The sequence below is a fragment of the Oryzias latipes genome, chromosome 19, assembly GCF_002234675.1.
Source record: "Oryzias latipes chromosome 19, ASM223467v1".
In the NCBI taxonomy this organism is placed as follows: domain Eukaryota; kingdom Metazoa; phylum Chordata; class Actinopteri; order Beloniformes; family Adrianichthyidae; genus Oryzias; species Oryzias latipes.
In genome coordinates, this window is record NC_019877.2 from 14,584,876 (window position 1) to 14,608,489 (window position 23,614).

A 23,614-nucleotide genomic window follows, 5' to 3' on the forward strand; every position below is an offset into this window, starting at 1 on the left:
GCTGAAAGTGTTCCCTAGAAAATGAGACAGCTTTTTGGATTTTAGCTAAATACAATAAAACTATGATGAAAAGACCCCTGGGAACACTTTTATAATAGAGTTAAAGATGATCAGAGTAGGACTTTAACAAGGTCTTAGGAATGAATCCCTGAAGCAGGACTTACTCAGAAAGACAAACTCATGACACCCCCACCCCCATGCTTAACAGTGGAAAAAATAGCCAGTGAATTGTTAAAAAAATATTTAAAAAAAAGAGAAACCTAAAAACCTTTTGTGGTCTATTCAAATTTAAAGTTTGCTTACCATTATCTACTGCTGATTTTTTTTCTCTTTAAGAATTTTTATTTTATTTTATTCATAGGTTTACATTGTTCTTATTTTTTTAAATAATTTATCATTTTACTAATAAGATTTTATATCTTTCCGACATGGACACTGCTTTAAAAGTCACTTGCACAATTATCTGAATGGTCTGCATGTTGGCACAGGGGTCAGCGCTCTCACCTAACAGTAAGAAGGCCGTGGTTTAAATCCCATCTGCGACCTTTCTGTGTATGTCCTCCTTGTGCATGCATGGGTTTTCCCCAGGCCCTCCGATTCCTCTCACAGCCCAAAAACAAGTCAATAGGTGACTCTAAATAGTCTCTTAGAGGTGCATGTGTGTGTGGCTCTGCTCCGAGTTTTTCCGGCATCCCCAGCCCTCAACCTGCAGAGGATAGGTTGGCTCCAGCAGCCTCATGTTCTGAAAATGGATGGATGGATGCTATTCATCTGAAATTTAAACAGGTTTTGACATTATGATTGCATATTAAAAGAAAATAAAGGTTGCAATTCCTGCTAACTAAAGTATACTTTTTGATAAAAATCCTCTCAAAATGCAATATATAAGAACACTTGAAGCATTTAGACTTTGTTTGTGCATTTTCTAATGATATTTTTCCCCTTGTGGTGAAATGTGGCGTTAAATATGGACGCCCCGGGCAAAAGTTAAAACAACTCGATCTAATTGCATCTGGATGCCTCTGAATCATCATTAGCAGTTCCGTGGTGAATTCCAGGGCCAGACAAAACGTCTCATACCGAGGTGAGTACAGCTTGCAGTGAGTTCTTCTGCACCTGCGATCATAGCCATTCATTGCTCACCAACATACGGCGCTAACACCTGCTGATGCTGGCATCTGCGGGGGGAAAAAGCCAACCCAATCGGCTTTGCCTCCTGTTAGCAGAAAGAAAGCAGCATAAACAGTTGATTTGGGGATTTTTACATTCCTCTCCTGCTATGAGTGACAGTTTCCTTTAAACGTGTCTGTTGCCATGCGTAAGTTGCGCCATCAGAGTTGGGTTGACTCTTCTCTCATGCTTTATTTTTGGTCAAGAGCAGCTGAAGATTATGTGGAGGAGGAACAGAAGCTATTATCATGGTGCATTATTTCCTTGCTGCCCTGTGGTTGCATAGATGGGCCTCGCCATGCGCAGCAGCATCTCAGACATTAAGCACTCCTGTTTTTTATTTTTTTATTTTTTTTCTATGCCAAGCCAGTGTCATTTTCAGAAGAGCATTTGCTCTGTCGTGCTCTTATGTTCCCTGTTTTTATTTGACTCTTTGGAAAGAACTGTGCTCAGTCACCACATCAGCCTCAGATCCATGTGCTCTTTCCTTCCAAACACAAACTTCCAAACTCTCAGTGAAACACCTTTTTGTTTCATTTGCCCCATGCAATTTATATATGTAGAGCTAACAAGAAAAAAAAAAACCTTTGCAACCATCCATGAATCACAAAAACGCAATAAAACATGAGTATTTACCTAAATTACCCGTTTCTAACTTTCTTTTTTTACAATTGATACAAATGTTGAGTATTTTAAATTTTTAAAGATGAAAACAATCGTAAAATGATTTCTTGAAAATGCTGTCTGGCTTTGCAGTGATGGAGCGTGCGCTTTTACGCGCGTCCGCACGGTGGCAACGTGCGCTGCGCAGCCACAAGCTCAGATCCCCCCCAGTCGTTACCTCATGAAGAACACGGGACTTGTCCTCCTCCTCATCCGACACACGCCGACAGACAGCCGGGCTGTCCTCCGCGCCGGGCTCCCATCATGCATCAGTGACTACGGGCTAAGTTCCCCCTGGCCGCCGCGCTCCTGCTCCAACTTCTCCCCGCCGCCGCTGCTGCTGCTGTCAAACTGGATTTCCGACCTTGGCCGTGCGCCGCGGAGAGGAACTTCGCACGGGGGGGTTGGAGAGGAGAGAGGCTTTACGCGCTCCACGTCTGGAGCTCCTCACCAAGAATGAAAAGTCCATTCTTCCATTTGGAGCATCCAGTTATGGTTTAGGGTGGCTGAAGTTTTAAGAAGAAAGGAGCAGAAGGAGAAAGTGAGAAATGTATCGATTTTGAGGGGGAAAGTGCATGAAGACGTTCACTTCGTTTGGACTTAACCTGGATTTATCTGAGGGAGTTCATTAGAGAAAACCCCGCGTGCTGCTGCGGGACTCACAGGAGGGGGGGACCTGTCAGTCTGGGCTTTTGTGGAATTGGAGCAAGTAGAACTCCAAAGCAAACAGAGACTGTCTGACCGAATTTTCTCAGCTGGCCAGATCAGCAACAGCTCGGCGCGCTCTGTCAGCTTTGGACACCGGTTCTCAGACGCAGACAGAGACGGCACCGGAGCCTCATCGGAAACCGGACTCTACAGAATGTCTCAAGCTCACCGGACACTTGCTGTCCAGCCAGGCAGATTTAAAAGGACTGAAAACTGCTTGAGGGGATCGATGTGGCGCGCCACATGGATTGTATTTTTCTCCTTGCTCTTCCACTCCGCGCAAGCTCAAGGTAAGACGAGCGCAGCGGCTCGGCGCGGTGCCGATGATGAGTGAGCGCACATGCAGGCCCATTTCCCGTCACCTTTGTTGGATTTTTATTTCATTTTATTGTGATTTTTTGTTTCTGAAATGAGAGCTCCGGGATGCTGTCATAACCCTCCGCAGCTTCCTCTGCCTCTCCAACATCCTGTCATCCCTGCTCCCCCTCTCACAGCCTGAACTTGATATAGATCCAAACTTCATTCAGGTCAGCTCATGCTTGACACAAGTCCAGAGTGCCACATCCCAAGTCCCGAGTCCCCCCCCCCCCTCCACATCCACGTCTATTTTCCCTCATTTTCGCGGTATTACAGACGTGATGAGCTCTTCTAATGACACACAAGGCCAGGCTGTTTAAAAATGTTAAGCTGATTAATGAGTACTAATTAATTAACGGAGCCCCCTGTCACCAAATCTAAACTTTACGCAGCAAACAAGCGCAGCGAATGGATAGATCCACATTGATACGCAGCGATTAACTCATTAAATCTTGGAAATTAATTGTTTTTTTGAGAATCATGCAGCCAAAGCGGAGCAGAGTGGAGCAGTATGTGTCAGTTTGGGCGAATTGGATAACAGCTTTTCCATTTTCTTTTCTAAAATATACTTTTTTTTTTAGATTAATTGGCCAGAACGCCTGGGAATCGCTGTGTAATAATCCCCCCAAATCCCTCTAATATTCCAGTAAAGACTATATAGGAATAGAGAGCAGGCTTGTGTGTTGTCACCCCGGGCATGTATCCCCTCAAGATGTTAGTTTATAAACTCGTTTTCAAATACTTATATATTCATTTTAACTCATATTGAACAAATTAATGTCTTTTGAAGATCTAAATGTAACCATTTCTGAGGATTTAATGGTTTTTGAGCTCTACCAGTGAGTTGCAACCCTCTCTGAGGTTGTGACTCTGCAACAAACGGCTCTAAAGCTCTTCTCCTTCCTCTGCATTCAGATCTTTCCGATTCAGGTGTGAGGAACGAAGTATTACTCCTCCAGACAGGCGGCCCGGGAGACCACGGTGCGGCTGACTCAATAATACAATGTAAAAAAGATGAAAAAAGGAAAGTTATCCATCATTCATGAAGCCATGTCCCAGTGCCTGACATTTACAGAAGATTGATAACTGTGTATCCCAGGGATTAAGAGTCCTGCCATTATCGTTTCTTTTTACTCCGTAACCAACTCTCCACTTGCTGCCTGCGGATATTCGGGTCTATTTAACCAAGCAATGTAAATACTATCATGCTGTACAGCACCGGGTGCACATAGCAGAACGCCTGACTGACACTTGAAGTGTTGCCCATCACTTTTTCTTTTCCCTCTTTGCTCCATCCAGCCCCTCAGATTCCATTACGCTCCCGGGTCGGGAAACGTAGGATTTAATTGGACTCTCCTCAGACCATTCAGAGTGCAGCTCCTTGAAAGTGACCCCAGCGTGGGCCGCTCTCGTTCCGCCCGATGATTAAAGAAACCCGATGAGGCGACGACCGAGCCTCTGTTTGCCACATTTTGATGACTCGTCGACTAAAACAGCTTTTTAACGATGGCAGAACGGCAACAAAGGGCTTCCAAGTCTCGCCTTTAGGGCTTGTTGAGCAGCAATGGATGGTCTCTACCTTCTCTGGGATTGAGCTTGCACTGCGCACATGCAGAGAAGTGAAAGGAGCAGATGCATATCCTCCAATAGCTGTTTGACGGTTAAAAAAATGGTTCAAATTCAATTCAAACACACTTTTCTTTTGGCGTAAATCAAGCAGCCTCTAGACTGTGAATATTTGTGTCGAGTGACAGTTAAAAAGAGCCGTCTCTTGCTCCCATTGTTCCCATTTACTGAGGTCGGGGCGAGACAATGCTGGGCTTGGCTGCTGGATTTGTCATTTCGAACAAATCTATTTTCAGGGCTTGGAGCAGGAGGGGGGGGTTCTATTAAAATGTCATATTTGGCATAAATAGTTCCACATTGCTTAATGTCTCATGATTAGACTTCAGCTCAGCTTGAGCGGCTTTGCAAGGAAACTGAAGGCTTCTTTCTGTCAGAGGCGTGCCACGCAAAGTTTAACATCCGTAAGTGGAGTTTGGACGGAGAGAAAGGGATGCTGGGATATTTCTGGAACGGGATTCAAGAAAGTCATGGATTCACAGATTTTTGCACCATGAAGGGACCATAATGTTCTAGGAATAGTACGGAATGAAAGAATTTCATCTCGGATCAAAATCTTTGGGATTTACTAAAGAAGAAGCAGCGCTGGAGACTGCTTTGGAGAAATTGCTAAATTTGATTTAAAAATAAAAACAGTTGATAATCTTAAAGACCCAACCCAATGAATATTGTGGGTATAGTGTTTTTAACATAAAAAGCCAATTAAAAGTATAAATAGAAGCTACTACTGGCAAACCACAAGTTCCCCTAACCCTAACTCTTTTTATTCTGCACATAGACTACTGGTCTGTTATCACACTCTTTTCAAATCTTTACAGAAAATCCATTTTTTAACACAACATACAACACACAACAGCTATTGAAACAAGTTATAGGTTTGTTTTTAATCAACCACAAAGTGGACTTTGAAATTGATTTGACTAAAATAGAACTGGAAAAAAAACAGCAAACTTAATCCAACATAACTGGTTTGATATTAAAAAAACTTTCAATTGAAACCTTCATTTGGACTTTGAAGCTACTGGATAATTCTACAGTTTTTACACTTTAACAAGGAAGTGATTAAGAAATTGTTTTATTCTTTTGGGGGGAGGGGGGAGCATTATAAAAAGCTGTTTTAGCTAGTTATTAGCCACATTTCTTACCCTTTTTTTGTTGTGTGATGCAAGCAGTTAGCTATGTAAAACTGTAATACCAATGCCAACATTGGTATTTTTTGCACCAATATTTGTTGAGTTTTACATTTGGTTTTTAATTAGCCTGTGACAGCCTAGCTGTCACACAAGTGAGGTGTTTGACAAAAATATGCTAGACAGAATAGTTAATAACATTACATTTCATATTTACTGTCATTTTTTTTCAACTACACCCATATTTTTGCCATACAGACCAAACACTTCACCCAAAAACGTATAAAATAGCCCGCATGAATTAGGGATACATGCTTTAATCCGCCTGCAGTTTTACAAGCATTTTGTGCAACTCTTACACCTCTGGGAAACAGTCTGAACTTCCCACTTTTCTACTTTGCTTTAACAGTCCCACCCACCCCACCCGCACACACAGTCACACACTTGTTGCGGCACCGTCGACTTACACTAACGCCAACCTATAACAACTAGGAGCAATGCGGGGTTCAGTGTCTTACCCAAGGACACTTCAACACATGGGCAGACAAGGCGGGAATTGAACCGACAAGAAAAGGTCGACCGCTTTACCCCTGCACCATGGCTGCCCCGCGTAATTGTCATGCATGTTCTTGGTTAGTTGCAGACTTGGTTAGTCATCAATGTGAATGCAAAGCAAACTAAAACTTTTTTTTTTTACTTAAACCTCCAGACCAACTTAAAAGCAAACACGTTTTACTTGGAGGAGCGACCGGTTCCAAAAGAATCATATTTCTGAAGAATGCATTTATTATGGATTTTAATAAATCACATATGGGTTGAAGTTGCTCCTATGCAAAGATAGGCCAGTGGACTCTGTAACTGGGCTTTTGTCTGCTTTGGTTTGCTTTCATACACAATGCTGCCAGTAGGGTACCATAGACTGAAGCAGACCAACCTAGCTGGAAATATTCACACAGTTCCAAACCCACTTGGTGATTTTGCCTTTTTTGTGATTCCCATTTCTTTATTTTTGCACTTTAAGGTTTATATGGGTAAATGGGACCATAAATTGCTTTGGGCCTTCTTAAAATGTGGTCAAGTGCTACATAGGCACACACCATTTTTCCTCTATACATACACAGCACTGGGTTATTCACTACCTTTAGTTTACCTCGAGTGAAATAAGATCATGTGAGCTTTTATTCTTCTGAACTGAAGTGGACTGTCCAAATAAATGAACCCTGGTGGAAACCAAACCTGCCATTGTGAATGCACATACACTCAATAAAGGATTTTTTTTCAAATAATTTTCTTGTCTGGATTTCAGTTTGCATTAAGATTTTCTGTTTTTCCTTTCTCCTCCCAGGATTTGAGTTGCAGCATATTAAACAGGGGGAGCATTTCCGAGTATAAAGCTGTCAAAGCAAAAAGTGTCACTTCACAAGAGGGTTTTAAGTGACAGAGAGAATGAAAAGGAAGAGGAGGAGGGTACTGACACACTGACAGATCTCCTGTGACATTGTTATCCAGATACAAATACACATTCACATGACCTGACACATTCCCTCTGTTTTTCTCTTTAATCATGCTCCTAGTGTCTATTCATTTCTCAGTTTGGCTGCAGCCAGAGGCAAGGCCTCAGGATGAATTGAAATACTCATAAGATCCCATCATAAAACCTTCTCACCTGTTGATGGGTGTAAATAGAGCTTAGGGTTCCTATTGCAGAAAAGCCGATAGAAATGCATGTTCATAAACAACCTCTGCATCCAATTATTGGAAGGATAGAAAGTCTGTACATCTTATGAACAAGAATTTCAATTAATATAAGCATAATCATAATATAAAGTTGCAAATCAGAGGGAAGTATTTGCAGCTAACATAAATTTAGACTAAGGATTACGGAGTTGTGATAATTTTGACTTCCGAGTGAAGTGGATTTACCCATTGAATCTCAATGGGTAAGTGAACAAACAAGTATTATTGCAAAAATAGATGTATAGATGGATGAATATTTTTGATGACTAGTGAAACAGAGGTTTTGATGACTAGGGGTCTGCAACTTATATATAGTCCTCCATAGTGGCTCTCTGGGTAAGGAAAAATAAGTTTTCTATTTTAAATGTAACTGTAGAGTAAGTAAGTAGTAAAATAACTAACACAAACTTTATTTGACTCAATGACAATCAGTTGAAGAAATGTACATATCACTCTGCGAGGCTCCTGACTATAGTAAACTTAATACTCCAAAAATGTATCAAGTGCTTTGGCTTCGTGGTTTACCAAAGTTGTACTAAAACATTTAGACAGATTCTTGTGCGTCGTTAACCACAGAAAATAAACTGAAGATCAGTAAGCACAACCGCAGTTCATATTGAAAGGTGCATTAGATTATAAGGCAGATTTTCCATTTTTGAGCAAATTCAAGGATTTTATGTGCACCTTATGGTTCAAAAAATACCGTAAGGGTTCAGTGAATTAACTCTGATTTGATTTTTCTTTGTTGGATTTATGAATTTCTGGCATAGATGCACCACAAACTGTAAAATATACTGTTTTTCCCTCACTTCTGACATCACAATACTTCCTGCTACATTTCCTGCCACTTTGAGATGATACTATGTGACTTGGCCTGTCTTTTACTTTGAAAAGAAGTCATGTGAATGTCAAAATGATAAACTATTTCATAGTTCAAAATAATTGATATTCCCTCTTTATGCTCATGTTTTATTTATGCCCCCCCTCCCAAAAAAAAGCAGTTCATTGATATTTATCATAGTAGCATCAATAAAATAAATACGGATCAGTATTTTATTTTTTTAAAGGGTGAAGTAAGACTTCTTCTGGGTAGAAATAAACCGTATTGGCTCTTTAAGTGATGAAGGGTGCAGACCCCTGTCCCTGTCTATCAAGTGCACCATCAATAATGATATAGATGGCTAGCAGAGGGGCAGCTTCCAAAGCTTTGGTCAAAATCTAGAATATTTTAAACTAAAGCAATTAACCAACCATCCATTTATTTCCTATTCCCACTTTTTCCTTTGCAGGGTCACAGGGGCTTAGCTCATCCCATCTAATGCTGGGTGAAGTTGGGGTACATCCTGGACTTGTGTCCGTCCATTGCAGGGCCACACACAGACAACCACACACACACACACCTGAACCACCATTAGCCTTCGAAGCATGTTTATGGAAGGAACCTGGAATAAAACCGCACGGGTAGAACATGTAAACTCCACACAGAAAGAAGCCAACAAGGATTTTGAACCAATGCCTTCTTGCTGTGAGGTGAACCACCACATCACCATGCAGCCCAGCAATGAATTAATTCAGTTTAATTCAATTCGTATCCTAATTGTACTTGTTGGACTCTGCTGCAAATTTAAATTCCCTGTAAGCTCTCTAAAATTATGTATCTACACCATCTGCAGTATGTATGGAGAGTAGAAAAAAAAGTGCATTTGACAACTGCATACAAAGTATCTCTGGAATTTGGACTTTAAAAGTTGCTACTTCAGGATGTAGGGGTACTTAAGAGGAGCAGCTTTCTGGTCTTAGGCACAGTCCTCGTATTTTTTGGGTGATGTTAAAGGAATCTGTACAAACAGTTGTTTCTTCCACACTCAAAAAAAGGAATTTGACACCTTGTACATCTAATGAAAATGTTTTATTTAATTTGTACATAATAAAAACGTGTTTTTAACGTAAACATATTAAATTCATGTTATATTCCCGTGATTTTGCTTCGTTTCATATTTATTAAATTTAATCATGTTGAGGTGGCTTGAAAAAATCATGTTCAAACTCAAAACCGGAAGACGTGTAAAGGGAGGGAAGAAGACGGAAACAGTTACATTTTTCACAGATCCCGAGCACTGAACAGGTAAGCTGAAAACAATCCTTGTGAATCCTCGTGAATTCTTTCGATATCTTGTTTTAATATACTGTCTATGGTTCATTTATAAGTTTACCAACATTTAAATGCGTTAGTGAACATGATTGACAAGAGTTTTTCTTTTATTACGACCGTTAGCATGTGCACGCAGGGTAAGCTAGCTGCAGTGCAATGACACGTAGGCTTTTCTTACTACTTTCATAAGTTCTAAAAGAATGACTGTTTAAAATAAACTTTCCATATTGTATTATTATTATTTGTGTATTTATTTTTTAATTTTTCACAACTGTATTTTATTTTTTGTCCTTCACAAGTGATAAGTGTTAACTTTTTTTTCATAAAAGTTGTCCTCAAAATAGCTTTTTTTTCTTCTGGATCACCAGTGATAAGCGCAGTCTTAAATGTATAGTTTTTTTCTATTTTGTGGCCGCGGACCGGGTAAGCCTTGCGGGGGTGGGGGAAGGGGCTGGGGGCAGTTCTTGTAATGTATCTGATTAATATTGTGAATATTATGCAAACACTGTTTGAATCACCTGTTGCGATAAAAAATTCATATTAAAAGCCTAGCCTACAGGGTTTGTTTTTCTTCGTGTTGCATGCTGCCGGACTTCTTTCAGCGTTGTCGTCTTTAAACGTTTTTCCGACAACAAGATTGTTCAGACGTGCGGTATTTTCACGAGCATAAGGCGCATTTCAAAGTCTAGTGTGTATATGTGTGTGTGTGTGTGTGTAAGCGCGCGCCCGCGTGCCAAAACCGGTGTGTCTGAAATCACGCCATGCAGGAAGGGAGGGGGGAGTGAGCACTTGTGAGTGTGTGTTAAAACCAGTGTGTCTGAGCTGAGGAACGGGGGGGGGGCGTGTGTGAGTGGTGGAGGGCATACATGCGCGGCCAGCCGCTGTTTTGGAGTTGTGAAAAATAATAAAGTTCCTTTTCCTGTTCTGTAAGATTTGCAAATTGGAAGTCAGCAAAACAATGACGTCAATGTGTCAATGATGGAGAAGTCCTTTTCACGTGGAAGGCAGGATGTTGTCGTAGAGGCACCCATCATTCCTGATTTCAAAACAAGGTGGCCAGCACTCCTCAGCGTGGGTCAGGTAAGCAAATTAAGTTGTGAAGGAATAACACTTTGGGAAAGACTGTGGAGCTCATCAATTGGGAAATGTTTGTTACTTTGTTTTCTTTGTGTTTGGATTTTTTTAAAGTTGAATGCAGAGTTCCAGAGAATCACAACAGTCCAGCTGCACTCAAAGTTCTTCATGGAATTGGATGATCTGTCTCCTCGTCTCTTGAAGGTGTATGCCAAGAAAGGTGGTTTACAGGGACAGAAGCTGGTACCCATGACCCAGGTAAAAGAAAATAAAAAATGTGAAAAACATTTTTTAAATCCATTGCCAAATGATCGTTTATTGTCTTAACAAATCCGATAAAGCTCTATTAAAAGCAGGAAGGAGTTTTCTGTGTACTAACAGATAGGGATGCACCAAATATTCAGCAACCGAATATATATGGCCAATTATTTTTTTTTTTTTTTTTTTTTTTTTTTTTTAAACTTGTCCTGTCCAACAGCTAGGCAAACAGATGAGAGCTGAGGGCCTCTTGTGTTGGACATATTTTATTTTAACAAGAGGGGTTATTCATCTTCAGACAAACCAAAGGTATGTCTGAATAAACCCCTTTTGTAATTGAGGCCAAACTTTATTAATTTCAATCATGTTTGAAAATCTTTGGTGTTGGACCGGACGGAAAAGGAAAGAGGGGAAGAAGAGAGAGGGACGTTAGAGAGAGGGGGGGGTAGGAGGGTGATAATAGGAGGGGAAGGGGGGTAAGACCATGAAGCAGCATAGAGCAGACAGGTTTACTGGTTGTTTATCGTTACGGTACGGTTCAAATGTAGTACAAAAAGGGCGGGGCCTGTTCACACACACTCAAATATTATCAACACACCTGCTAGCCGCAAAAATGTCCACATGTCAACATGCACACAAAACAGTGTTCACGAACGCATACCTATGCCTTTAAACCAACTAGTGTGAAATCTTTCATTCATTCAATCATCCAAACTATTAGTGCAAAGGTGAGCTAACACCTGTGCTCAGGTGAGTGTTTATGTTCTTCTAAAATGGATGGTGGAATGTGAAAAGAAGGAGGAGGAGCGCCCAGCCACCCCCACACCCATACCCCGCCGCAGCAGCAGCAGCGGCAGCCGGAATTCCCCCAACGCCACACGGGAACAGGCAGGGAACAACCGCCCCCCGGGCGACCAAGACCGCCACCCAGGCCAGGGCCAGCAGGACCGCCGCGAGGCCCCCAGAGCCAGAGAGCAGGGAGGCGCAGAGGGAAAGAGAGCGCCGCCCCAGCCCAGCCAGGAAAGCAGCCCCCCGCCGCGCCGGAAGAGCCCAACGCAGGGCCCCACCGGAGAGGGACGCCCACAGCCCCAGACGAGCACCCCACCACCACCCAGGAGTTCCGGGCATCCCCCCGCCCCGACCCCAGGTACGAGCCAGGACCCCCCAAGGGAGACCCGCTCCGCACTCCAGGCAGCCACCCACCCGGCCCACGGTTGGTCCAGGTAGGAGCAAGGCAGGGGCCCGCCGCCCCCGCCCAGGAGGGGGGAACCCCGGGGAAAAAAGGGCGGCCCACAAGGGATGTTATAAATATGGCCCGACCAGGCTCGGCCATGTTGGAAGTTTGGCGGGGCCCAGCGCCCAGGGGCAAGGACCAGGACCCACCCCCCAGGGACACGAACACCCCCGGCTCAGGTGTAATATGAACCCCCCCACCGTGCGGAGAGAGCACCGCCGGGCCCAGGGAGCCGGCACCCAAGGGACACGGCCGCCATCGCCAAGGGGCCCGCACCCCCCACCAGGGAAGGGGTAGGGGACAGATGGACCCAGGTCCCACCTTCCTTGTCTAAAAAAGAAAAAGCTGATCGACATGCCTGTGTCTTTTGTGCCGCTTTACTGTTCATTATGACCTGTCACCTGCAGCATGCCCGTAAAAAACTATTTGCATGAACATTTTTGCTTGTGAACTCACCAGGCAGGCCAGGATTCTTTACATTTTGTACAGATGGTCTATTAAAATTTCACATGGGCTACCTTCTTGTTCTTTACATTTTTCACCTGCAGACAGGTAATATCCACCCTTAATGGATAGATATTCTGAAGATATATGCGGATTGAGATGGTTTTGTGACGTTGAGAGAAGGAACAGTGATGATTTTGGTAAAAGGATGCTGAAGTTTGAGCTACCAGGAATAGGGCCTAGCGGAATACTTAAGAGGTGTTCATGGATGTAGAGAAGGAAGACAGAAGGATGGTTTGAGGAGTTACAGGATGCAAAGTTGAGTCCTAAAGGGGGCACCAGAAAATGGAAGGAAAACATTTTCTTGTGTTTTTTTTTCTTTTCTGGAACCATTATGCATTTGTCTGTTATGAACACAGGGGCACCAATTATTCGTTGTGTACATTAATACAAAAGTTTACTTTTGAAGAAACTAGTTATACTTTAGTTTTTCTTTTTTACTTATTTACATTTTTATGGAATCTACTAGGGCTGCACGATATGAGGAAAACTTGCGATATGCGATATTAGTGATCAACATTGCGATAACGATATAATTTGCGGTAAATAAACAAATAGAAAAATAAACAAAAACATCATTCCCATTTAATTGCAACAGTTTAAAATTGTACTCCAAATGACCCTCATCGACATAGGGGACAATCATCTAACATAATAGACCTCCATCTGATTGGTCAACAATGGGAATGCGTCCATCTGATTGGTCAAAACATAAAGGGATTTATTTGATTCGTTAAATGCTTCAAGCTGTTAGAAGATTGTTTTAACATATTTTGGGTTTGCGATTTATTGCGATATTCGCTGTCTATTGCGATATGCATATTGCAGAGCTGGATATTGCGATAACGATAAATTTGCGGTATATTGTGCAGGCCTAGAATCTACCCTTCTTTTCCCTTTGTTTTACAGAGAGATGAAAACACAGAAGAGGCTCTGGCAGATACAGTCTTGGGGATCTTTGCCATCCGACACACTGGTGCAGACCCAAGTGATGACCTTGAGAATGTTGGGATTATTTTGGAAGGAGTGAAAGTCATAAATGACTTAAAATATGTAAGTCTTGCAGTATTACTGCTGTTTTTTATTGTGTATGCCCTAAACCTGAGCTACCCATCAGATTTGAAATATACTTTTGAGGTTCTGCAGAAGATTATAATGGGTTTGGATGGCGACAAGTTATCCAACAAAGTACAAGTACTCAAACCAGCACCATCCTGTTAAATGGCAGAAGGAATTGTTCAGTATTGGCACCTCAAATATGATGGGCAGATGTTAAAAAGTGTTTTTCAAATATTTATTCTTTGTCATACTGAGTTTTATTAACACAGCATAAGCTATATAATGTTGAAACTATATTTTTTCCACATTTTCCTTACAGCCATATAAGTGTTTTGAAATGTAAGAAAATGATTTGATTTTGATTATTATTTAAATGCTCCTTCAGTCTTTTTGACTTTTGTTGTTGTGGCCTTTGCATTCAACTGTGGCACTGTTTTGGAAAAATAAATGTTTTAAAGCTCATTCTTGTCTTCACCTTTATTTGACTTTTGTGTCTTTAAATGACATATAGCTCATTTAACACAATATTTTCTCTGTGGTTGAACATAAATATAATATTGAAAGGATTTCCACGTGATTTAATTGTGTTGTCTGAACAATTCGCAGTTTTGTTGAACAGATTTATTTCAATTGTGTAAACTTGATGAAACTTACAATAGTGCCATTAACATGAACAAATTATGTTGTTCTAATTAGACTTTATTACGTTAGATTTAATAAAGCTAAATAAGTTATGTTTGCTCAAATAAATTTCATTCACTGAACATGAACATATTAAGTTACACTAACAAAACTGCTTATTGTTCAATGAAAGCTATTTTATTACGTGGAAATCCTTTCAATATTTTTTTTATGTTCATTGGACAAGTTATTTTTTTGAGTGCAACACGATAATCCTAAAATTCTGCCTTGTCCTGCATTCTAATCATTGTGTTTGAGACATGTCCAACTTGGAAAGTGTTTCAAAGGATTTTTAAAACCAGTTCTGTTTGGTCAAATATTTTCTTCTTTGATGCTGATTTGAGCTCCTCTTCAGTGGGCCTGACACTTAAAAAATTAGATTATACCAAGTTAACTGAGCCAAAAAACATAAAATGTGTGATTTTAATTCTTAAAATTATGCTTAATATTTGCCCTGAAAAAAAAAAAAAAGCACTACTGTTGGTTGAGTGACTGCTGGGTTGAAGACTTTTATTGAACTCATTTGTACCATTGTGTAGGTCACACCAAAGACCAGACATTTACAAAAAAAAAAGACCAGAGAAAGTTAGCTCTTCCTCTCAGGTCAAATAAGGTTTATGTTGTATTAGTGGGAATGTTTTATTCATACAAAAATGTTCAAGAGGGCAACTCTTGAAAATGTAGATGCTTTTGATCACACATTATCTGTTGTAATGGAATAAAAAAGGTCAGTCGAGAGTAAAGTCAAAGCTTCCCCTTTGTGTTTTGTTTTTTTCTAGCATTTTCCAGCTCCAGAGCTGATCGCAAAATGTCCTGCAATGTAGGTTTTTAGCATAATTAGGTTTCCAGGTTTTCCATGGCTTTCTTTGTGTATTGATAGGATTTAATAATTTTTTTTTTTGGAATTGCATGATCTCGGGCATGGATCAGCCCGCTCATAGGTTTTAGCACGGATTAAACTTTGATGAAATAGTCGTAATTTCAATTTTCATTCCTTTGTACAACCTGTACAAAAAAATGCATACAAAAAAGTCTTAATCAACTTATTTCTTTTCTTTATCTGTGACCACATTTCTATATTTAGATGTGTTTTTTTTTCAATTTTGTAATTTAATTAGTTAGTATGTAACACACAGTAACACTAAAAATCTACATTTGTTGACATACATACTGTCAATTATTTTTGTACCATTAAAAATAAAAAAAATAAAAATGGTGTTTTGGTGTTTTTAATATGGTGTTGTGTCAGTTATGGGTGACAGGAAAGAGGACGGGGTTGCTTTGTGCTAAAAGTCCTGCCCACACTTAAGAGGGGAATTTCTTATGAACTCCTGCCGAAATTATGCCCTAGAAAATGACACACTTTTTGGATTTTAACTAAAAACAGCATAATCATAATGAAAAGACCACTGAGAACGCTTTAACAATAGCTTTAAAAGACGATTGGAGAGGGTCTTCAAAGAGTTCAAAGAGTACAAAGTCCTGCAGTTAGGTGTTTGTTCAGGTTCAGGTCAGGTAAAGATCACTTTGTAGTGTGTTTACCTCCTAGTTGGGTTCATATGCCTCCTGTCAGTCCAGCTACATTAACACGTCCCCTATATACACGACCACCTCCCCCCTTTGATTAGATTGCCTGTGACAAACTCTTTTTCCCATCACACCTTTCAAAGCTGTGGCTGCTCGTGTCGGAGCCCGCTCCATTCTCATGTTCTCGCCGCCAAGATGCTCCCTTTAGTGCAGCCGTGGAAACGTGTGAGAAGAAAAGGGAGGGCGGTACGGAAATGTTTGAAGATGTGTCAGGCGGTTTTTATCTTGAGCTCTAACAAGGTGTAGCGAGCGCGGCGTTGTTGTGTTCATTACGCGCCGACATCTCATTTAGACGATTCCCAGATTTAAGGCAAGAAAAAGGTCATTCGATTAAAATCTGTTTTGTTTCCACCCTTATTAAACCAACTTGCAAACATGTCAAGTGCAGATTATAATTTAGAAATCAGTAGATTGGCTAAGTGGGTTGCACAGTGGGGTAGTGGTTAGCACTGCTGCCTCTCAGCAAGAAGGTTCAAATCCTTTCCCCTTGTGCATACATGGGTTTTTTTGTCATCCAAACACATGCTTTATAGGTGTGAGTGATTGTGTGGCCCTGCAACACGCTGGCAACCTGCCCAGGGTGTACCCTGCCTTCGCCCAACAGTAGCCAGGAGAGGGTCTGGCAACCCTGTGACCCTGAAAGGGATATAGCGAGTTAAGAAAATGGATAGATGGTAGATCGGCTGATTGTAGAGTCACAATAATGGCAAGTTTCATTTAATCTCTCACATTGTGACACTTCTTTACTAACTTTAGGCAATTCAATCTTCTTTTTTTGATTCTTTAGCCCTTGTGCTAACCAAGGCACTTTAACATTGGGAGTTGGGTCATCTTGACCGCACAAGACGATGAACCTTTTTTCTTCAATGATTTATGATCTTCACTGGTGTCCATGGATTACATAAAATCCTCTTCACCTTTATCCATCTTTGTCATGGTAGGGATGGCACGTCAATAAAAGGGTAGGGTCACCTTGACCCCATAAGAAAGCACAAGGGTTAGGGAAGAAACCAAACTTTTGAAGTACAGAAAATCTTTACAGTACACCATAACTTGCTTTACAGCAGGGGTCAGTAAATGCTGATTAACTGGATCGAGTCAGCCCAGTTTTGGATCGACGGAACACAGCCGATCCAGGTGAGCAGCAATTACTAAAGCAGGGTTAGCTGCAACACAAGCAGGGCGGTAGCCCACGAGGAGCAGGGTTGGCGACCCCTGCTTTACAGCATCAAGCAACCTTTCTGACGCTGGACTTAATTGCATTGTTTTTCATGCTTCCCTGAGATCTGAAGCGACTCGCCTGCATAACCCCCACAAGCCACCAATCGATGCCAAGCTGATTTCAATCTGAGCCCCTGCCAATGGAGAAAGTGGGACACCAACACCCTGAATACACCCTGCAGTGAATAGTCTGATAAAGTATTGGTGGAAACGCCACCACAATAATCTCAAGCCACAAAATCCCCCCAAAATGTTTAAAGCAGTCCTTTAATTCATAGCAAATCTCTGTTTGTGGCTTTTGGGAAACATTTTTCAAGGCTACAGGCTTTACAACACCCCACAGTTTCTGTTATACTTTAATGCTACAAAGAATAAAAGTCACTGTAACCTGAAATGAGATGACATGAAAGCTTTCGCGACCAGCAATTCGTGGCTCCTAAAAAGGGGGGGGGTGCTTAAGGTGATGATGAATAGGCAAAATCAATACAATTTCACAACTAGGCTGTCAATTCAGAGCCTGAATTTGCTTCCAAATTCTCTCATTGGCATGCCAGTCACTTTTCATTTTTCTCACCCAGTTCATAATGCGTTTTTTGCAAACTTTGATCCTCATATTTTCACCACTCCCCGCTGAATAGGTGGTTTTACATCCACCAAATGACTGCGAGAAAAAGGGCAGATTTTAAATTACACAATCCTCCCCTTCTTTTATTTTTTGTAGAATGCAGCCTGACCAGAACAAAAAGTAGCAGTCTTTATCATAAACTGCCTCTTTAAAGCCTCAGTCATTGTGCCTGCTGCCTGGAACACTACACAATGGGGTCTGGTTTACCAGAGCTGTCCTATTTGTCTTTGCGTAGTTATTAATTTGGGCTCTGGGGCTGGGAAAAAGAGGTCACTCCGGCCAGCTGGGAATTGTCATTGCACAGCGAGGGTCAGTGCTGTTGAATGACCTGCCTGCCTGAAAACAATTTGGAGTTCCCGTCAGTCAAGAAACAGAGGATCCATTTGTCTCCCCCTGGGCTTCAGTAGTGAAAGCTGATTTCATTGTTGTGTGTCTTAACCGGGGTTCTGGCTGCACTCAAGTGCACCATATCGCTGATTGTCCTTTATCTAGGATAAAAGCTTAAATGTCCTTTTGGATCATTTGAATTCCACTTGGGTGATGCAGGAAACTATTTCAGAATATACTACCTCATATTTTCCAACATGCTGTAGATTTCCCCTATGATGTATTTGATTGGAATGTCCTCATCTAAACTACACTGAAGTGTTTGTGCTCTATTTTCCTAGATATTTAGATGTTACTGTTTTATTTTGTGTTTTCATTTTAGGTCAATTCACTTTTTTTAACCCTTGTGCTATCTTAGATGACCCCACCCTTACATTGACATGTTCTCCCCACCATGACAAAGGTGGATAAAGGTGGAAAGATTTCATGTAATCCATGGACACCAGTGAAGATCACAAATCATTGAAGAAAAAAGGTTCAGCGCACTGTCTAGTGGGTCTAGATGACCCAACTCCCAATGGTAAAGTGCCTAGGATAGCACAGGGGTTAAAGTAATGAAACATCTCCCCTCAGGGGTGCCCCAAGGCTCTGCCAAGGCCTCTTGTTTTTGTCTGTCTCCTTGTATTAGGAAGTATCTTCAGAAAATCCAACGTACAGTTCCATTGCAATGCCGACGACACCCAACTTTATCTGTGAACTAGTCCCTCCTTTTGTATTTCTCCTATTTCTCTCATAGCTTGCCTGTCTGAACTTAAACCCTGGTTTTCCTCAAACCACCTGCTGCTCAACAGCAATAAAACTGAACTTTTTCTCATTGCCTCCAAGTCAACTCGCTCTCTAAATTCAGCTCTCTGACCCTATCTGTAGATAACTTCATAGTTACCTCCTCCTCCCAGGTGAAGAGTTCTAATGTTGTTTTCCGCACCTCTCTCTCCTCCTAGTCCCACATCAGCAACATCACCCGGTCATCATTTCTCCACTTGCGAAATATCAACTGTCTCCATCCCTCCCTCACCACCCACTCTGCCTCCATCCTGGTCCCCAGTCTTGCCACCAGTTGCATTGATTACTGGAACTCCCTTCTCTTCGGTCTCCCCAACAAATCCCTCCACACATCCAGACACAGGTTCAGAACGCTGCAGCCCGGATCATCACCAAAACCCCACTCCATCACCCCATCACCCCAGTCCTGCAGCACCTGCACTGGCTCCCAGTTCAATCAAGAATCAACTACAAAATTCTTCTGTACCCTTTTAAGGCCATCCACAACCTCTCCCCACCCCATCTGTCTGGACTTATGAAAATTACCACACAATCCCGATCCTCGAGGTCCTCCTGCTACCTTTCACCAGTCCGTTTCCTCAGCACTCAGCACCATGAATGGTAGGGCCTTCAGTTTCGCTGCGCCCAGACTCTGGAACTCTCTCCGCCCTGATCTTAGAAACTTGGACTCTATCCAGCTTCAAATCCCAACTCAAAATTTACCTATTTAAATTTTTTTTTATATACATATCAAAAGCACTTTCTGTCTTGTGCCAATAGTTTTTATACTATTGAATAAATCCATTGAATCTTGCTCCAGGCTTTTTCTTTCACAACTGTATTTCCAATATATGATCGACTTGGAGTTGAATAATTATCGCAATTATTAATTTCTCCTCTATGATTGATTTTCAAACCGTTGGCACTTGCAGGAGAACGTCCATATGACACGACCAAATCAGAGTACCTGACTGGTCAAAGTTTACCTTTCAATGCGCATCTTGTAAGTAGAGCCAGCAAACGGTCTTAGCCACGTGTGAGTTTGATAGTTTTCAACATGGAAGCCCGAAACACATTTTTGCATGTTTACATAGACTTTTAATTAAAAGTGTTTGCTTAAACGCGCGTTGCCGAGGGCGGTGTGAATGTAGCTTGAGACCTAGGTGGTGTGAACACAGCAGTGGATGGTTTTACTATGAACTGAACGATTTACTGCAGGGTAGTCTATCATTTGTCAAAATTGAAGTGTGGCTGAAATATGTCCGGCTGAGACGAGCCAAGGGACAAGTCTGCATATTTGCAGCTCTAGAGCTACTGCATATGAGCTGTCAGAGATTCAAATGTTCCTACAGAAACACAACCTCAAAGATTCCACCTTTAATCCATAGGACCTTGTTGACCGTAGACTGAATTTATTGGTTTAAACATGACCTCAACACATTACTAAGCAGGAGGTAGGGCTATTACCCTCAAACTGAACTTCTTCACTCTTTTTACTTTCAAAGGCATTGGATAGGTGAGACTTTTTCATGATTGAAGCTTTAGGGGGGATGGTTATGTGTCGCTGTGAAATCGTCTCGCCTGTTATCAACGGTTGCTTTCACAAACCCATAAAGATTCCATAAAGTTACGTCTTCGTTTGCCTGCTGCCTGCTGATGTGAGTTCACACTGCACCCTTGGGGGAGGATGGGCCTGTGTGATGACTCTTTCAAACAGCCAATGTCTTGGAACTGGAAAAAGAGGGGAACTGGTGAGGGCCTTTGAGGACAAACGATGAAAAACGTTGCCATTTTCCAAAAGAATAATAACAGTTTATGTGCTAAAATGTATGGTACATCTCTATTTATTACACCAGACATAACAATTGTGGCAGCAAGCAGCAGTCTGCTATAAATGTGTTTTCCAAGGAGAGAAGCGGTATGCTGAAACATCCGAAACATAAACTTATGTGTTGTGTGAATATTTTATGTCTCCAGCTTGTGGTATCGTGGGTACAAACCAGGCATGTCCAAAGTCCGGCCCATGGGCCAAATGCATCCAGTATTTGTATTTATTTCTATCGATCTGCAAGTGCGTGTGATATAATAAATAATATGTAGCCCCCACCCCCAGCACTTTGTAAGAACTGATTGGATGATTTCTTGGTTGTGATTGGTTGTAAACGTGTGGCAACAACCCGTCTTTAAATCAGAAATTTTCTGTACTTATTTGAATCTGAAGAAATGTAAATTAGCCCATTCCAAAAAACACAAAAAATTAAATGTTTAATTTGAATTGGTCATTATTATGAAGCTACAATCCCACCGGATATCTGTTAAAGTTCAAGAATGCGTTATTTGCGGTTTCATGAACGTGTATTCAGCCAATGGTGTTCACATGCATTTCCGTTTTTCTATTGTTTAGGAGTGCATATCTAAACCAAAATCAAATCAGAGTCTCAGATTGGTCAAAGTTCTGCTATCGTAAGTTCATCTGCTTGAACTTTCAGTGTGCTTTCAATGAACGCACACTCCCACTACGTAGAGACCAAAAACTGACTTAAAAACTTGCGTGGTGATCATAGACGTTTTTCAAAAAAAGTGTCCGTTTGCAAGTCAGTTGGTTGGCCCTCATGCATTTTCACCTTGCCAAATGTGTCCCTCTTTGCAAAAAGAGGTTTATACTCTCAATTATTTTGCAGTGAATGTTTCCTTCTAATTTTTGTGTGCACATTTCAACCTTTTAGGGTGTTTTTGTGAGTGCATCAGGACAAATGTTGGATGGGTTAAGCTCACGGAGCAGTAAGCGGTTTTAAAATCTGTAACATGATGTTATATAGAAGGTTAGAGCTCCCCTGGAGCTATAACAATTTCCCTCCGGTGTGGTTTGGGGCCGGTGGAAGCAGGGAGAGGGTAGCCGAAATCTTCAAGGTACATAATTGAAAAACTCTCTGAACTGCATATTTTGGGACCGAGGAGCGATCCGACTCAAACTTCCCCTTTTTTCTGCATAGTTCGGCTCCTCTGGCCTGATTCTATCTCAAAGAAGCGGAATGACAAGAAGATCAATTTAATGGCTCGGGTTGAGGGTGGGGGCGGGGTGGAAGGGAGCCTGATCGATTCTGACAATCATGCCATCTTTAACAGACATCTCATCAAAGTCCTATTCCCTTTTTTCGCCATCCCATTACTCGTCCATCCAGCTCTTGGATCTGCTGCCTATTTACCCGTCCCATGCAGGAATAATGGGGCCTTCACCCCCGGTTGGATTAATCAGCCATAACCATATGCTACTCTGTGCAATTATGCCGCAATTTTGACCAAGGGAAACAGCTGTTGCCATTTGAAAGGGTGGAATAAGATTGTAATTGCCTTAACTTTGATTTGTAGGGTGCTTTGATTTGATGAGAGAACACATTTTTATGCTTTACATAATAATAATGTGGAATGAAGAGAACTATTAGAACGCCAGACTTTCCCCGCTTCCACGTTCCAGATGCATTCGCAGGATAACCTTGTTGTTATGAGCTATTACTCACACATTATAGGAACAACGTGTATGTTTATTCATTGGGGCCTAAAATTGGTTTCTATTTTCAGAGGCTATGTTTTAGAAGCAGTCATTTCTAGAGATTTGAATATGTTTATGCCTTATGGCGGCTTCACGATTCGATACAGGGGCTTTTCTAATCCCCTGTGAAAGACAGTTGCATCTTTCCTCCACAGAGCACTACCCATACGTTTATCCACCAGCCTTCTTGTTTACACATTCCTTTTTATTTGATTGTGAGCATTTGCTAGTAAAATCTACCAACTATCCACGCAGCAATGTATACGATTACCTTGCTACAGAGACAGTATAACAGAGGACCCCCCTCCCCCACTTAGAAAAGTCCTGTATAAAGATTGAAAGTGGGGTGGTAAAATTACATTTTCTCCATTCAATAAGTCAATCGTTGACTCTCCCAGGACTTTTATCAATCCCATCTTTGTCGCACTAATTAAGGTTTTTCAATATTTGCAGGGTTTGGCGTATATGCTCTTCAAAATACATGCTGGAGTAGTAATTCATGTCCGGGATTACTGAATTTTACTTTGTTTACAGGGATTCACACTTGGGTTGTAAAAATTGTAAAGTAAGACTTTTTTCGTTCTTTAAAGATGCCCGCCCATTTGTTGAAGTGTCCTTGGGCAAGATACTTATATCTTATAGTTTGGTGCCAATTTTAGGCAGTGGAATTGCCATCAGTGTCTTTACAGTGTGTGTGAATGGATGAATTGGATTGTGACTGCTTTGGGCCTTTTAAGAAGGTAGTAAAATGCTTTAGCGTATGCCACATTGGTGCCTAAATATTGGCAACAATTAATTATTAGTTATGTCTCATAGTTAAGACTGTTTTAGTAGTGGTAGTGCTCCTTTCCATCTATCTATCAATCTGAACATCTTCTAAATCCACTTAATTCCATTTTGGGGTGTCAGTACTCCTGGAGTCTATCCCAGCCACTGTAGGGCACAGGCGAGGTAAAGCCTGAATGGTTGACCAGTCCATCACAAAGCATGTTATAAGCCCCAACCAGGGTCCTAATCCCAACCCTAACCACTAAACTAAAGAATTACAACCCTAAACCTAATCCAGGAGGAACAGACATAACCAGTCCCTACCCCTTAAATTCATTTAAGTTAATTGATGTCTAACCTTTCA

General features: G+C 41.4%; 1 protein-coding gene across 4 annotated transcripts in view; it reads left to right on the top strand.

The window, feature by feature from the left end:
- The first annotated feature begins 272 nt into the window (after window positions 1–272).
- sdk2 (sidekick cell adhesion molecule 2) overlaps window positions 273–23,614 on the top strand; it is a 394,471-nt gene continuing 371,129 nt past the window's right edge. For 2 of the 4 annotated variants that reach the window (XM_023949203.1, XM_023949204.1), the window contains exon 1: window positions 273–2,831. In XM_023949203.1, coding sequence (XP_023804971.1) covers window positions 2,696–2,831 — 136 coding nt within the window. In that variant the 5' untranslated portion in view covers window positions 273–2,695. The remainder of the gene's footprint in view (window positions 2,832–23,614) is intronic. The other 2 variants (XM_023949201.1, XM_023949202.1) reach the window with 1 other exon arrangement.